The sequence below is a fragment of the Myiozetetes cayanensis genome, unplaced genomic scaffold (assembly GCF_022539395.1).
Source record: "Myiozetetes cayanensis isolate MyiCay16 unplaced genomic scaffold, myiCay2020 scf9, whole genome shotgun sequence".
NCBI classification, from domain to species: Eukaryota; Metazoa; Chordata; class Aves; order Passeriformes; family Tyrannidae; genus Myiozetetes; species Myiozetetes cayanensis.
The window spans coordinates 11,857,190-11,870,691 of record NW_026088185.1 but is presented as its reverse complement, the minus strand read 5'-3'; the positions used below and the strand labels follow the sequence as shown (position 1 = coordinate 11,870,691).

General features: G+C 41.0%; 1 protein-coding gene across 2 annotated transcripts in view; it reads left to right on the top strand.

Moving 5' to 3' along the window:
* CREB1 (cAMP responsive element binding protein 1) overlaps nucleotides 1-6,011 on the top strand; it is a 36,088-nt gene extending 30,077 nt beyond the window's left edge. For both annotated transcript variants that reach the window (XM_050340641.1, XM_050340642.1), the window contains one exon: nucleotides 2,834-6,011. In XM_050340641.1, the coding sequence (XP_050196598.1) occupies nucleotides 2,834-2,978 (145 nt within the window). In that variant the 3' untranslated portion in view covers nucleotides 2,979-6,011. The remainder of the gene's footprint in view (nucleotides 1-2,833) is intronic.
* The last annotated feature ends 7,491 nt before the right edge of the window (nucleotides 6,012-13,502 follow it).

Genomic DNA, 13,502 nt, shown 5'->3' with positions numbered 1-13,502 from the left:
TTGAGTGTCAAGCTCTGAGAGTCCTGATCTTTCCTAGTCAAATCATTTCTGAAGAATTGGTGTTTATTTAAAGATGCAAAGCAAAGAAACACACATCAGCTAATGCCGTGTGTTGTGACTATGAAACCTTGAGTAAAGGTCTCAGACTCATTCTGTGAGGTGTGTGAATTTGTTTGCTGCCAGAGGAAAATGTTATTAGTGAGAGACCTGTACAACTGCAGATATATGTCCTTACAAACACCAAGGTGAGTTGACTTTTTTTAGTTTATATGTTAATGTAGTTTCCTTTACAGGATTCTTTCCTTTAGCCTTCTGTGTGCATTCTCCTTGCTGCTGGTCCACCTGTACTCTTCATGAGTGTTTTCTTGATGGTCTCACTTGTTCTCTTTAGCTCTTGCCCTTTGGGTTTTCTCCTCCAAGGCCAGAAAGGCTCAAGGAAAGGCTAAACAAGCAGCTACTCCTTTTGATTGAAGTCTTGTGGAGCCAGTAGTGCAGCAGAGGAGCTGAAAGAGAGAGAGAGAGACTTGCTTCTGTAGCATTTAATGTGTGAGGAGGAACAGCTAAGCTTATAGGGCTGGGAGTTGGTGGAAGTAGCAAAGGAAGGGAGCAGTAGAGAGAAGTTGGGCATGATGCTCCTTAGGCCTGCTGTTACAGGACAGGGAAGGGGTGGGCCTGAGCTGAGCCAGCACAGCAAGCTTGAACTCTTATCCGCAGGGCACGGATTTGAGCCTGTATGTTACCCTGTGACACTGCGAACATAGTGCTTCCCTCCCTTCCCCTGAGGAGGGGAAGCCCATGCAAGCCTTGTAAACTTCATCTGTCAGACTTAAAAAAAACTGTGACGTTGTTCAGGTTCGGTGGATTGCTGTGCTGTGAACACAACAGAAACTTGCATGAGCAGCCCCAGTGCGGGGCTTTAATGAAGTAAATAATGCTGAACAGCAGAGTTCACTTTTTAAAAGGTTTTTGTACAGATACTGATAGCAGTGAATAGTAGATATCACCCTTTCAGGCTCTGCATTTGAGAAAAATTTAATTAGATTCACAGAATATCCTCATTTAGTCAGCAGTCTTAACTCCATTAAAAGAAAGCTTTTGTGTTTGTGAAAGCCAAGAAAAACAATGGGGAATTACCCCACTTGAGTTAAATTGACAGCTTTTGCAACAGTATCATGTTGCATATGGTGCTTTTAGCCTGCCTGCTTAATAGATCCGTGCAAATCTAGGCTCCATAGCAAAGCAGGGAAAAGGGATAGAGAGGCAGATGGTGAGGTGGCACTTACTGGAGGATTATAGTGTAAATATTCATAGATATTATTGTGCAAATTTTCTGTATAAATTTTACATTTTTAAAGCTCTCTTGTAATTCATTATAACTCTGGCTGTTCCTAATGAACCACACAGCCTTGAGGTGGCTTAATATGCAGCCTAAGCTGGCACAAAAATCACAAAAAGAAAGAAAATGTTGTCACCCAAGGAGACATGTTAGTAGTTTGCACTGGAAGGCAATTCCTGATACCGTAGTACTTAACCTTTTGGTAACAGCCCAAAATTACTTAAATTCTAAATAGTACACATGACCTACTGAAGCACTGCAAGCATATGAAATTGTATTTGTAGGAGTGACAGATGGATACCTGAATACTTTCAAGGCTTACAAACTGTGTTTTCTTCATCCTGTCACATTCGTGGAGCTGAATTTCAAAAATTGCTTTAGAAGTTTCTTACCAGTTAGGTCCTGGAACACATTCTTTTTACCTGCTACTACCTAGTACTACAGCTACTGTTTATATCATAAGGGGAAGAACTGGGTTCAGTTTTGTCCTCTCATTTCCCAGAACACCGACTGTATCACCAGTCTGTGTAATGTTTGCAATGAAGGATCGCACTGACTCTGTTTTTGAAGCTGTTCTGCTTTGCACCTAAAGGTTCAGGGCAAACAAGTGTGTACATTTCCATGTGTAGCTGTGTGCTGCTTGGACAAGTAGCACTGCAGGGGGAGAGCCCTCTGTCTGGGCTCCCATCTGCCCATGGCATTTAGCCTTGTGCTTGCTCTGCACGTTTATTTACTGTGGTTGTGCAGGATAGCTTCTGCCTTGGTGTTCCTGCCTTCAGGATGCTCAGCAGCACATTAATACCTTTCAGCTGTTTTTCACTGGTGTTCTTACTATGTTATCAAATCACCTACAGGCAACTCAGTCTTTACAAGCAAGGCTTAAAAGTTTGACATTACCACTGCCATGTTCTTGGCACAACCAACAAGGACTAAAGAATGATATGGTTCCTAGTGACTGTTTATTTTGTGATATTTTTATTTGAGTCTTTTATATTACCACTGCAATGATGCAGACATTATTATTAAAATGAAATCATTGCTCAAGAGCAAATACATAAATGTTCTAAATAGAGTGCTCCAGTTGAACATCCTGTTGGACTACAGCAAAGGGAAGAGTTAAAGACTGTAAAAAGAATAACAGGTGATAATAAAATCAATTAAATTATTGCAGCAGCAATTCGACTAGCCTAAAGGCTCTAATGTAAATCCTGCAAGCAGAATGTTGTCATTGAGGATCCTTTTCACACAGAAACAGAATTTTATTGGTGCTGTCTCCCTGGGATCTGCACGATGGAATGATATGTGGAGCTTGATTGTACAGGATTTGTGAGGAGCAATTGTTATGAATTCAGTGCTTTTTCCTCACTTGCATTTCTTAACAGTACCTCCATATTCTGAAAATGGCAGTACTAGGTAAAGATTTGACCTGAAAACAGTTCAGTAGCCCATGTCTGCAAATGATTGTTCTGGATTTGAATGGCCTTTTTTGCTTTGCAGAGAGGCAGCACGTGAATGTCGCAGGAAGAAGAAGGAATATGTGAAATGTCTAGAAAATCGAGTGGCTGTGCTTGAAAACCAAAACAAGACACTGATTGAGGAGTTGAAAGCACTTAAGGACCTTTACTGCCACAAATCAGATTAATTTTGGATTCTCGTTTTCATTTGTCCAGAATGGGATAGAGACTGGTTCTGGCTATACCCAGAAAGACAAAGTAAACTTTTTATTTTCTAAACATTTCTTTTTTTCTATGCGCAAAACTGCCTGAAGCAACTACAGAATATACTTCATCTGTGCTTTGCATCAAACTGTGAATGTTCAAGTACTTGCCTCCACTTCTCCCCTTACAAGATGAATTTCATCATCAATCTCAGCGTGAAGAAGAACAGGCTTCTTTCTCGTCTCCCCATCCTCTTCAAGGAGTAGCAATGGTCACTTGGGAAGTTATTGTGGGGACGGTCCTTTTGTAGTGATGTCAAGAATTTGTGCTGAGTTCTTTCCATTGCCTTAGAGACAGAACCACCCCAGCCTCCTGCTCCAGCAAACTGTGGGCCACGTAGGTGGAGCACACATGGTGCAATGAAGAAGCAATGGTTGCCAAATTGGTTTCACACAGTCATTGTGAACTATACAAATACACAGCTAAGCAGCATGCCAAATGAAAGGCTTCACTGGCACATCCTTGGTGTGGAGATAACACCTTTTTATTCAAACTAGCCCAGGAGGGGGTTTGATTTGTAATCTGTGTTAAGCCCTCCTGAACTAGTAAAACCTTCTCCATACCTCGGAAACAAATGCATTGAAATGAGCTTCACTGGTCGGTTGTTGCTTCTCATAGCTTATGTGTGCAAGTGTGTTCAGCATTCTGAATGCACAAAAAGCAGAAACCAACTCCGTAGGATATAGGTTGAAAGATGATATTTGGATGGGAAAGGAATTCAGAATAAAAAAGAGACAATAGTGACATTATGAAAACAGTAAGCAAGGGTAGCACATGGAAGCACTGCCTATTTGTATGCAGAACAACTAAGAAGTTGAAGCCAACTCCACATAAATACTCCCTGATGACAGTGTGGTCTGTGTCCCGAGTCCTCTCAAGCAATGAGGTTGTTTCTATTTCCTTAGCACGTGTCTTATGTAATGGAAATTATTGTACTCAATGGAAACATCAGCCTGGTTTGCTAAATTATTTTTCAAACTTGGAGGCTGCCTTCCATATGTAAATTAAATTGTAGTTATGTCAACTACTGAGACAACCTCAAATACTGAAGAGGACTTCGCAAGGAACGATACTGATTCTTTGAACCTGGACAGGTTAGCTAAATTCTTAATTCATTCAGGGTATTTTTTCATGTAAAGGGTCTGATTTACAGAGTAATTTATTCCTGCAACTAAAATTACTCATGTGCCTCAGATGTTTGCAAGATTAGTGTTTCTGTGTGCACTGAGGAACTGGGATCTTTTCCAGATTTACGTTGTTAAAAAAGGTAGTTCATGTTTAAAAACAAGTCTGTACTGAACATCAGGACTTCAAAAGAATCATGCTCAAAAAGAACCAAAAAAGAACGTCAAGAAGTTGTCAAAAAGAATGTATAAAACAGAATCATGTGTAGTTGTTTACTGGCTCTTTGGAGCCAGTCTCTTGGTATGTTAACTTGGGTCATTTGATGGAGTAAGTTTACTTTGCGCTTCTGGTCAAATTGTTACCTATAGAAACATATGAATAAGGCTCTGGTCTGTACTAATGCCTTGCCTAACGGCGTATTAGTTAATATTTTTACCCTTTCACTTTGTTTTTAAGATAAATTTCACACACAAGCTTCTAAAAGATTATACAATCAGTGTGATGTTATAAGAAAAATATTTGGAAGACTCTGGGCAGTTGAGTCTCAAACACCTAAGCAGTATTAAAAGTTGATGATTTCTCATTTGAGAGGGCATTCAGTTTCCAAGAGACTTAATTTAAAAGGAGCAAGGTTAAACTTACAGCATTATTGTTAACTTCAGAGTTATCAAGAGTTTCAGATTAAATTTGTATTTCAAGAAGAGAACGTAAGTATCAGAAATATGAAAGAATTCATTTTCACAAGTTTTGAGGGGTTTATAAATGGTCTATTTTTATCTGCCATAGAGAGTTAATTTTCATGTTCTTATTTAATGGGAGATAAATTTATTAGTTTAGCAATGCAAATTTAAGGAAGACCCCAAATTCTCAGCAATGCTTGTATAAAAATGATCTGATTCCTAAAGTGAGTGAATAAATGAAACGGTTACATTTTCCAGAAATAGTGCTGAAGTAGAAATGTTGATAATGCAGGAGTCATTCTTGTAAAACATGAACAGTGGCCTCATTTACAATTACATGGAATGATTCCTCCAGCTTTAAGAAACATGGAAAAGGCTGTACATGTCCACATTAGGGCTGCGTTTTTTTGTAGAACACGTGTTTGCAAAAACGTGAGGTTTTGCTGTGAACGTGAATGAGGCGAGCTGTGATCTGAGAGCTGTGGCCAGTGGGTAATGGACACTGTCTCGTGCTTGCTGATAGTCACTGGGAGCTGAATGGACATGGGAGCCTGAAATGGTACCCAGACGGAATTCTCCTGATACAGGGTTGATGCAGATTTGTGCAGCAGTGAGAGGAGAACTGTGTTACCCGTTTGCCTGTGTGTGTTCTGCAAGTGGCCTGTAGAGTTATTAGTCTAGACCTCATTAGCAAATAACGTTTCACTAAGAAAAAGATGTTATTTTAAAGTACATAGGGATCTGCTGGAATCGTTATTTTTATTTATGCTGCACTGAGGATTTAGGGATGTAAATTTATTTAATGGAAATTTTAAGTGACAGTAATAAAAAATTAATTAGGCCAAGTACAGGGCTGGCTAGGCTACCCCATACATGCTTTACTGTTCATATTGACCCAGAAAGGGAAAGAATATGACACAGGAATCCATTCCTATGTTATTTACCGAGTAGTGAGGTTGGGGTATTAAGCTTCTATAAACTAAGGCCATTTGGAAGTTTTGGAAGACAGAAATTATGCTGGACGGGGGGGAAGGGTTAGTTTTATATCTCACAATTGTGAGTTTTCAAGAACTGATAGCCTGTTTTACCTGAAGAGAAGGTTAGAAAGGGCTAGATCCATTATGTTCATAATAAACAAGAATTGGTTTGAAATATAGTTTTTGTAATGTCATTATTTTGCAAAACAACAGCACCAATCAGGCAGTTAAGATATTGTCAAAGGTGCTCTTTTAATTTAGATATTCTTGGAAAATACATATGTATAATATATGTACATATATATATATATACACAGTATATAATCTACAGCTCTGAGAGCTTTTAAGTCAGGAATGCTGAGTATTATAGTATATGGAGGTCAGAAAAAAATTTTTACTTTTCTGTGTGTGTCTGGGTGTGTGTGGATGTGTGCGCGTGTGTGAAAGCCTCCCCCCACCCCAGGAGCTCTGGGCTGCGTTATTCTAGCGCTTATTGCTGATCTGTTTTGTTCTGTTTCTCAGTTACCCATTTTCAAGAATTTTATTTCATCTTCCATGGCTTTTGTGAGGTTTGTTTTTTATTGATGGAGATTTTTGAAATTATGTCAACAGTTGTTTTACAACCCCCCTCCCAGAATAATTCGCTTTTGTGCTTTTTCTCTTTGGCAGCTATATATCAAAGGCAAAACATTTGGAAAGGTTGTTAAGGTGTTATGTTCTAAAGGAACCACTGGTAAGACTTCTGTTTTCCTCCCCGGGTAGTGGCGATACATTTTTATTTAAGCAGCAATTTCACCAGCATCGGTAGTTGCCGGCACCGTGGCTTGTGCCCGAAAGCACAATTTTAGCCTGTCATGCTTGTCAGGACTGTACAGACACACCTGTAGGTTCTGGCTGTCCTGTACTTGGCGTTTGCATTGTAGACCACTCTCTTCTCCGGTACTTGTACGTTGGTCAGAAAATCGGAGGGGTGTTTGGAATCATTAAGAGGCTCAGGAAAAAAAAAAAAAAAAAAAAAAGATTTAATAAGGAAAAACAGCCCTGATAGTTTCTGACCTAAACTTGTACCACAGGTTTGTTTTCTTTAAATCTGGGCTTCCAGTAAACTGCAGCTGCAAGTAGTCTTCTGTTAGCAAAAACTGGCCCCTGTTTTTTATTTTGGTGTTTTTTTTTTTTTATTTACAGCAGATAGACAGTGCTTTTTGTGGATTAAAGAAAGTCTCCCCATCAAAGCAAGTTCAATATCAGTGGTTGTAAATCTGTGACAATTTGTAGAGGATTTAATTGGTTTTTCTTAGACCTTATTTTTATTGTTATTTTTTCACCTGAAGCTGGTTAGTGATGTAACATTTGCCAATGATCCAACCAAAAGGTCATGTATTTATTTTTGTTACACTATGTTCTTTTTAAATGTTTAATTAAAATGTGCACTTTTTAAAACCAAACCAAACCACAGAGAACAACAAAAAAAATTAAGATCAATTGGGTTTGCTTGAGTAGCTTCCTGGCATAATCATGCTGCCTGCACACAATTCACTTCTCTCCCCACAGCAGTTGACTCCTTGGCTAATTTAACTTGTGGATCAGCACCTGGTGCTCAGCAGGCATTGCTTCAGAATGGCAGCAGACCTGAAGGGGCAGCACTGAAGGCTGGAAAGAATCAAGTGTGTGGTGTCTCAGAGCAGTACGTACAGGATGGATGTGAAATTATTTTTAGAGTAGAACTAGTTCAGTGATCCCATGGGGGAAAGGGAGGTTAATTTGGAAGGAAAGCTAAACTGTTTTTCAGCAACTTTGTTCCCCTTTTCTTAATTTGAGATTTGTCTGCAGATTTCACAAGCTGCATTCCAAGAAAATAAATTGAAAGGCTTTCCAGTTCTTTGACACCAGGAAGTAAAGGTACATTGACAAAGTGTCACTCTGCTTTAAAAGAAAAGAAAAGCACAACCACCTTTCTTTTGCAGGAATGATGATAATTTAGGTGTAACCCTAAATCTGTTATTGTGAGCGGGCTTTAAAAAGCACACAGTACTTTGATGATTCTCTGTAGTCTGCCTGAGAAGTCTTTTTCCTGAGCTGTGTAATTTGCTAGCTGTAAAAGACACTGATTTTGCAAAAGCCTGAATGTATCATGAAGCTCAATTGGTCTGGAAGGAGCTAGACTAATGAAGAGAGGGTGCTGAAATCTACCTGCTGTCTGCTTGTGACAGGTTCAGGTCTGTGGATGGATATGGCTTAGGTCTGCACATCTTTGGGGAAAAGGGACCAGATCCATTTGGTAAAGAGGGGGCTTGCATTTCAAGTGTTTTTCTTGGAATGCGCTTTTTAAATACGTTTAAGCTGTGGCCTGCAAAGAGATGTGCTTGGACTAGTTGGCATGGCACATACTGAAGACAGTGACCTGTTTGCTCTGGCACTGTAGGTGCAGGTTTGTGGCTTGCTGTGTGGTGAGTTCAGGGCTCACTTTCCCCAGGGGAAGGCAGGAGCTGTCCTGGGAGCTGTGTGCTGGCAGGGCAGGGAACAGGGACGGGCTGTAATGACCCACGGTTGGTGCACTCCATAAGCTGAGCATTTACTGTGCTCACGACTTGGGAGCAGTCGGTTCACTCAGCCTCAGCTGTGTATTTCTCTAAATTAGGGGATAGCTGAGTGAGAGCATGGGGAAGGAAGGTCTTGAGCCAGTTAATTATCCGGAAATGGCCGATCTTAAGAACTAAGGATGTTCAGATGCTCTCCACAAGTTGTGTTTTATCCAGGTGCCACTCCATTTTTTTTGTGTGTGTAATTACATTTATTTATATTAAAACATTAATTTTTAAACTTCTAGAACTTCAAGTTTGAATGAGATTTGAAACTGTGCTGCTTATATGGACTTCTTGGGATGGGGAACAGGGCAAGAAGAGGTGCTTGTTGGCAGCAGCCCCTCCATAGACTTTTCCCCAGATTGGCTGTTCACTTCAAAAAGGAGTTTTTTCTATTCTGGATTTATAATTTGAAATTGTTTTGGAACAGTGTTTTTCAGGGAAGCTTCCAGAGCGAGGGTTATTATTCTCCCTTTGTAGTGTAAGCTGGAAAGAGTAAGTTCACCTCATCTGCATTTCTGATTCTTTTCCCAAACCATGTCAGCACAGAACAGGGTAGTTGAGCTTGACTTCCACGTACTTGTGGAAGTTAAAAGACTAAATGAAAACCCATTACTGGGGGAAAATAAATTTTTTTTTTACATCTCCCCAAAAACCTAGAAACATCCCTGTTGTGTTCTGGGTTTTTTTGTTGGTTTTTTTTTTTTTTTTTTTTTTACTTATTTTTTTGTGCTTTATCTGTGTTTAAAGAAATTGTACTGGGTTATAATGCATTTTATTAACACTATGTACATATTAGCTGCTTTGTGTTTCAGAATGGTAGTAATTGCTTTGTATATTAAAGTGATTCTTGTGAATTTGTGAATTATTGTCATAAAAAAGTGCTTTTTCTTACTGTAACCTTTGTGGTATAAACTGTCATAACTCCCTTTTTACACAAACATTTATGTGCAGTCACATAAACATGCTTTAAAAAAACTCTGCAAAGTCTCTTTTTTGAGCAGGGTGTTCCATTTACACTAATTTAGTGGCAAATGGTAGCTAGGTACGGACATGGGAAAAGGCACATTTTGAGCTGACTGTGGTGTCCTCTCATGATCTGTGGCCTGTTCTAAGTATTCATGAGGTATTCTCCCCAAGGAGAAGGCTTTTTTAATCTTGATTGAATTAGACTAGTGAGGGGTTAAGTCCTGAAAAACAATGTTTTTCTTCCACTTCTGGTATTTTTAAACTTGCTTTTCAGCATCCATTCTGGTGGCAGTTAGTTCTGTTTAGTAATGTCTGAAAGACTTATGTTCACAGTTAAAATATGCTGTATTTCTCACTTTAAGCATTTCTGTAAACCATGCACTACTGATGTTAAGAACAGAACAGAAACAGAAACAAGGCACTGCAAGGATCACAAGCCAGTTATGTAATCTGCAAGGCTGGATCCAAACACTGGGATGAAAGCCAGGAGAACAAATTCAGCAATGAGGTAAACACACCTCCAGTGAAATCAAGGGGAAAGCCGTAAGGTCAGCTCATTACAGCTGGGATTTTGTGGTTTTCACAACTGAGCGTTTTCAGAATGCCATTCACGTACTTGCTCAGAAAAATCTACACCTCAGTAATGAGGGAGAATCCCATACAGGGGTTAGTCTATGAGATAAAAATGCAGATTAGCTGGAATTTTGCACTAAAAAGTGGGTAACACAGATCCCTGTGCAGTCAGTAGGTCAGCTGCTTAACCTGAGCCTTCTGACACTGATGCACCTCAAAGCTCTTGGTCACTAAGTTACAGAGCTGAATTTCATACCATGTTTCTTAATCAAACATTATTTTAGTTGCAATGAGATTTTAGGAAAAACTTGTTTCTTGCAAAATAGCATGTTTCAGGGATGGTTTTTCAGCCTCACGGCCTGTTCATGTCTTATCTTGTCACTCTCCTGTGGCTTGAATCTACTCCCTAGAGTGAGTAGATTTTCGAGACTGTGTATGGGTTGCCCAGGGACCAATGCCCAAACACATCCTCCCTACAGATGAGCTCACGTCGTCTGTTACCAAACAGGACCAATGCACTAGAACCACCCAAAGGAGAGAGTGATTCTTGAGCACTGGGGTGAACAGGGTGACAGAGAGTGCTTGGGCAGGGTATTGGTGTAGCTGCCAAACAGCCAGTCGAGCATTACCTTGCATCATCTCATGTTAGAGCAGGAGCTCACCTGGGACCAGTGGGCTGGGACACCAGAGTTTGCAGGTGTCACTGCAGAGGGCTGCTCTCTCTGCTCACTCACCAGCTGTTACGGCTCTGCTACTTCTGTCCTGCACCTCTGGCATGATTCAGTCCCAGCACGATTGACTCCTGACCTGTCCCTGAAGCTGAGTGTGAAGGGAAATCAAGACATCTGTGAAGCCCAACCTGGAACAACAGAAGGCACTGCTAGGTGCCTGGTGCAGGTGAGTGTGAGCACTGCCCAGCTGGAATTGACATCAGGTTTCAGCTGAGTTACGTTCAGATGGTTGGTGCCTCCCCCTAAACACTGGCTTTAAAAGCAACCTCAGCTGATACACACATGGTGGTGGGGGCCTAACTGCAGTATTCCTGGATCTGGTCTCCTAAATCTAATGGAGCACCTGCACCCCAGTAGCAGTCAGAGGAGAAGGTGTCCTGTTGAAGAGAGTGCTACTTGTTGGGCTGGGGTGGGGGGGGGAGAGCCCAGCTCTGCAGGTCAGGGGCAAGGCACTCACCTGAGCTGCCAGTGTCATCTCATGCTTTTCTCCCCAGGTATTTACTTATGGGCAGTAGCATTGCTTCAGCCTTCAAACATACTCCCCTGGGTTTGCATGCAGCTGCTGCGTAACAGCAGCACAGCAAAAGAAGCCAAGCCTGGTCTCTATATGCCTGTTCTGGCAAAAAGGCTGTGGGTAAGGAGAGTGACTGGAGCAACAGGAAATCTGACACTGAAAGCTTAACTGAAAGTTAGAAAGAGATGGAATTAAACTGATTTATTTTAAAAGTACAAAACTCTTCCTATCGTCAAAACAAGACCTAGAGTAAAGCTCCCTTCTTAAAAGTTTGTACGTTGCTGCACTAGGCTTTATTCAGTGCTATTTAATCAGTCTTTTTAGCATGTTCCTGCTGTGGCAACCGGACAACCTGCTACAGCTGTCACTACTGCAAGCTGCAGCCTCTTGTGAGGGCCAAGCGCTGCCACATTCCCCATGGACCAAATCATGGACATTGACAAGCCCAAGCACCAGCACACTGCTTTCTGCCAGCTCCAGCCCAGGGGGAGCCCACTGTACAGAAGAGCCTAATGCCTAATCAAAGATGAGCTTGGAGACAAGGAAACACCAGCAGCAAGGAAAAGGAAGAGGATTGGCAAGAATTTAGAGCCACACTCCAAAAACTAGAGCCAGAGAGAGTGGGGAGAGCTCATAATTCTTTTCAGCGATTGCTCATCCAGCTCGTAGGACAGAAAAAGCCACGCCTGGCACATTAAAGCTCATATCATGTTCTGTTTCCAATCAAAGGTGCTGTCTTGCTTCCCTCAAACAGACTTCAACTCTAGTTTCAGGCTGCAAATTCCCAGCCAGCTGCGTAAGTACTGTTTTAGTGACACCATGTGGCTTCTGAGGATACTGTTGTGTTTCAGAGCAGCAACTCTGAAACCAAGTCCAGAGCCAAGCAAGGAACTTCACTGAAAACATGCCAGGGATGAGGCACAAACCTTCGGGCCTTGTTCATCACAGCTGTGATGATAGATGTGTCATTTACAGATTACAGCACCTCTGGACTACCGATCCTCTGCATCTTTTGCAGTTGGAAGTACAATGGAAGCAGAAGTGACAAAAAGCTCCAAAACATCCACGGTCCAAAGCAGCTGCTGGTGTTTGCTGTTGCCAGTGCCAAAGACAAGCATATGCTTAAAGTCTGAATCTGACCTGAGGCTTTGTGAGTTTAAAGCAAAAGAAGTTCCACATACACCAGGAAAAAAAAAAAAAAGGTAGTAAAGCAATTCCTGCATTTAGAAGTGTAGCTGTCTTCTTTAAGCCCTTGTTTTCATCAGTTTCATTCTTGTACCAGTAGAAAAAGAAGGAAGTCTGCTGCTGGTGCAAGCAGGATTCCAGGTTTGAATCAGGTTTTTTCAGGCTTGAAATCAGTTATTTATATCAGCGTCTAACAACCACTGTGCACTGAAAGCACACTGAAATCTAGACACTTCCCCAAGGCCCCAAGTAATACAAGAATAACTATTTCCGCTGCTACAGAGACTACAGCAGCACCCTCCTCTCCTAAATAACAACTCTCAGAGACAAGGAGCACAAACAAAGGCATAAAGTAGAAGATTCTTTAGCAGTACCTTGAGAGTCAAGGACTGATTTGATATTTAAAGAACAGTTTGAGTCTCCTTGTTTCACTTTCCATGTGCATGTCTATCTCCTTCAAGGAGCCTTGATCTGTGTGGGGGAGACTTGCTAAGGACAATCCATGAACCCTGACTGCTTTGGTACTGCAGGCATAGCCCCCACGCCTGCAAGTCAGGTAAAAATACCACTGATTTTTGAAGTTGGCTTACTTGGCAATCTTGATTCCCAGCCCCCTGCTCCAGATCTTGTTCTTTGTTTCCCTGTTCCTCTTCAATTCAGCAGTGACAGCAATAGCACAATTTTATAGCAGCTGCCTTTGTTTCTTTTTGCCCTTTAAGTGGCTTCTTCTACCACAGCTTTTAAGACACAAAGACCTGAGAGTTAAAGCATTTAGAGCTGGAGGATTAGCTTCTATTTCACCCACTTTTACTTTTCAGACTTAAGGAAGTGATAAGAGGAAAAAACCTCACTCTAACAGGTACGTTTCCCACAGAAACTAAGTGTGGTTTGATTTTAAACAACAGACCTTCTGATAATAATTTTGATGCCTAGAGATTTCTGCAGCTTAAATCAGTTTCAAAAATTACATTTGATAAAAAGTCAGTGGAAGACCCTACACAACTGTATTCTGAAGTAAAGCAGAGGTTCAATATGCAGAACAGAAGTAAAGTCCTTACCGTGTCAGACCAAATTATCAAACAAGACCATCAGAACAAGAAGCCAGTGAAATA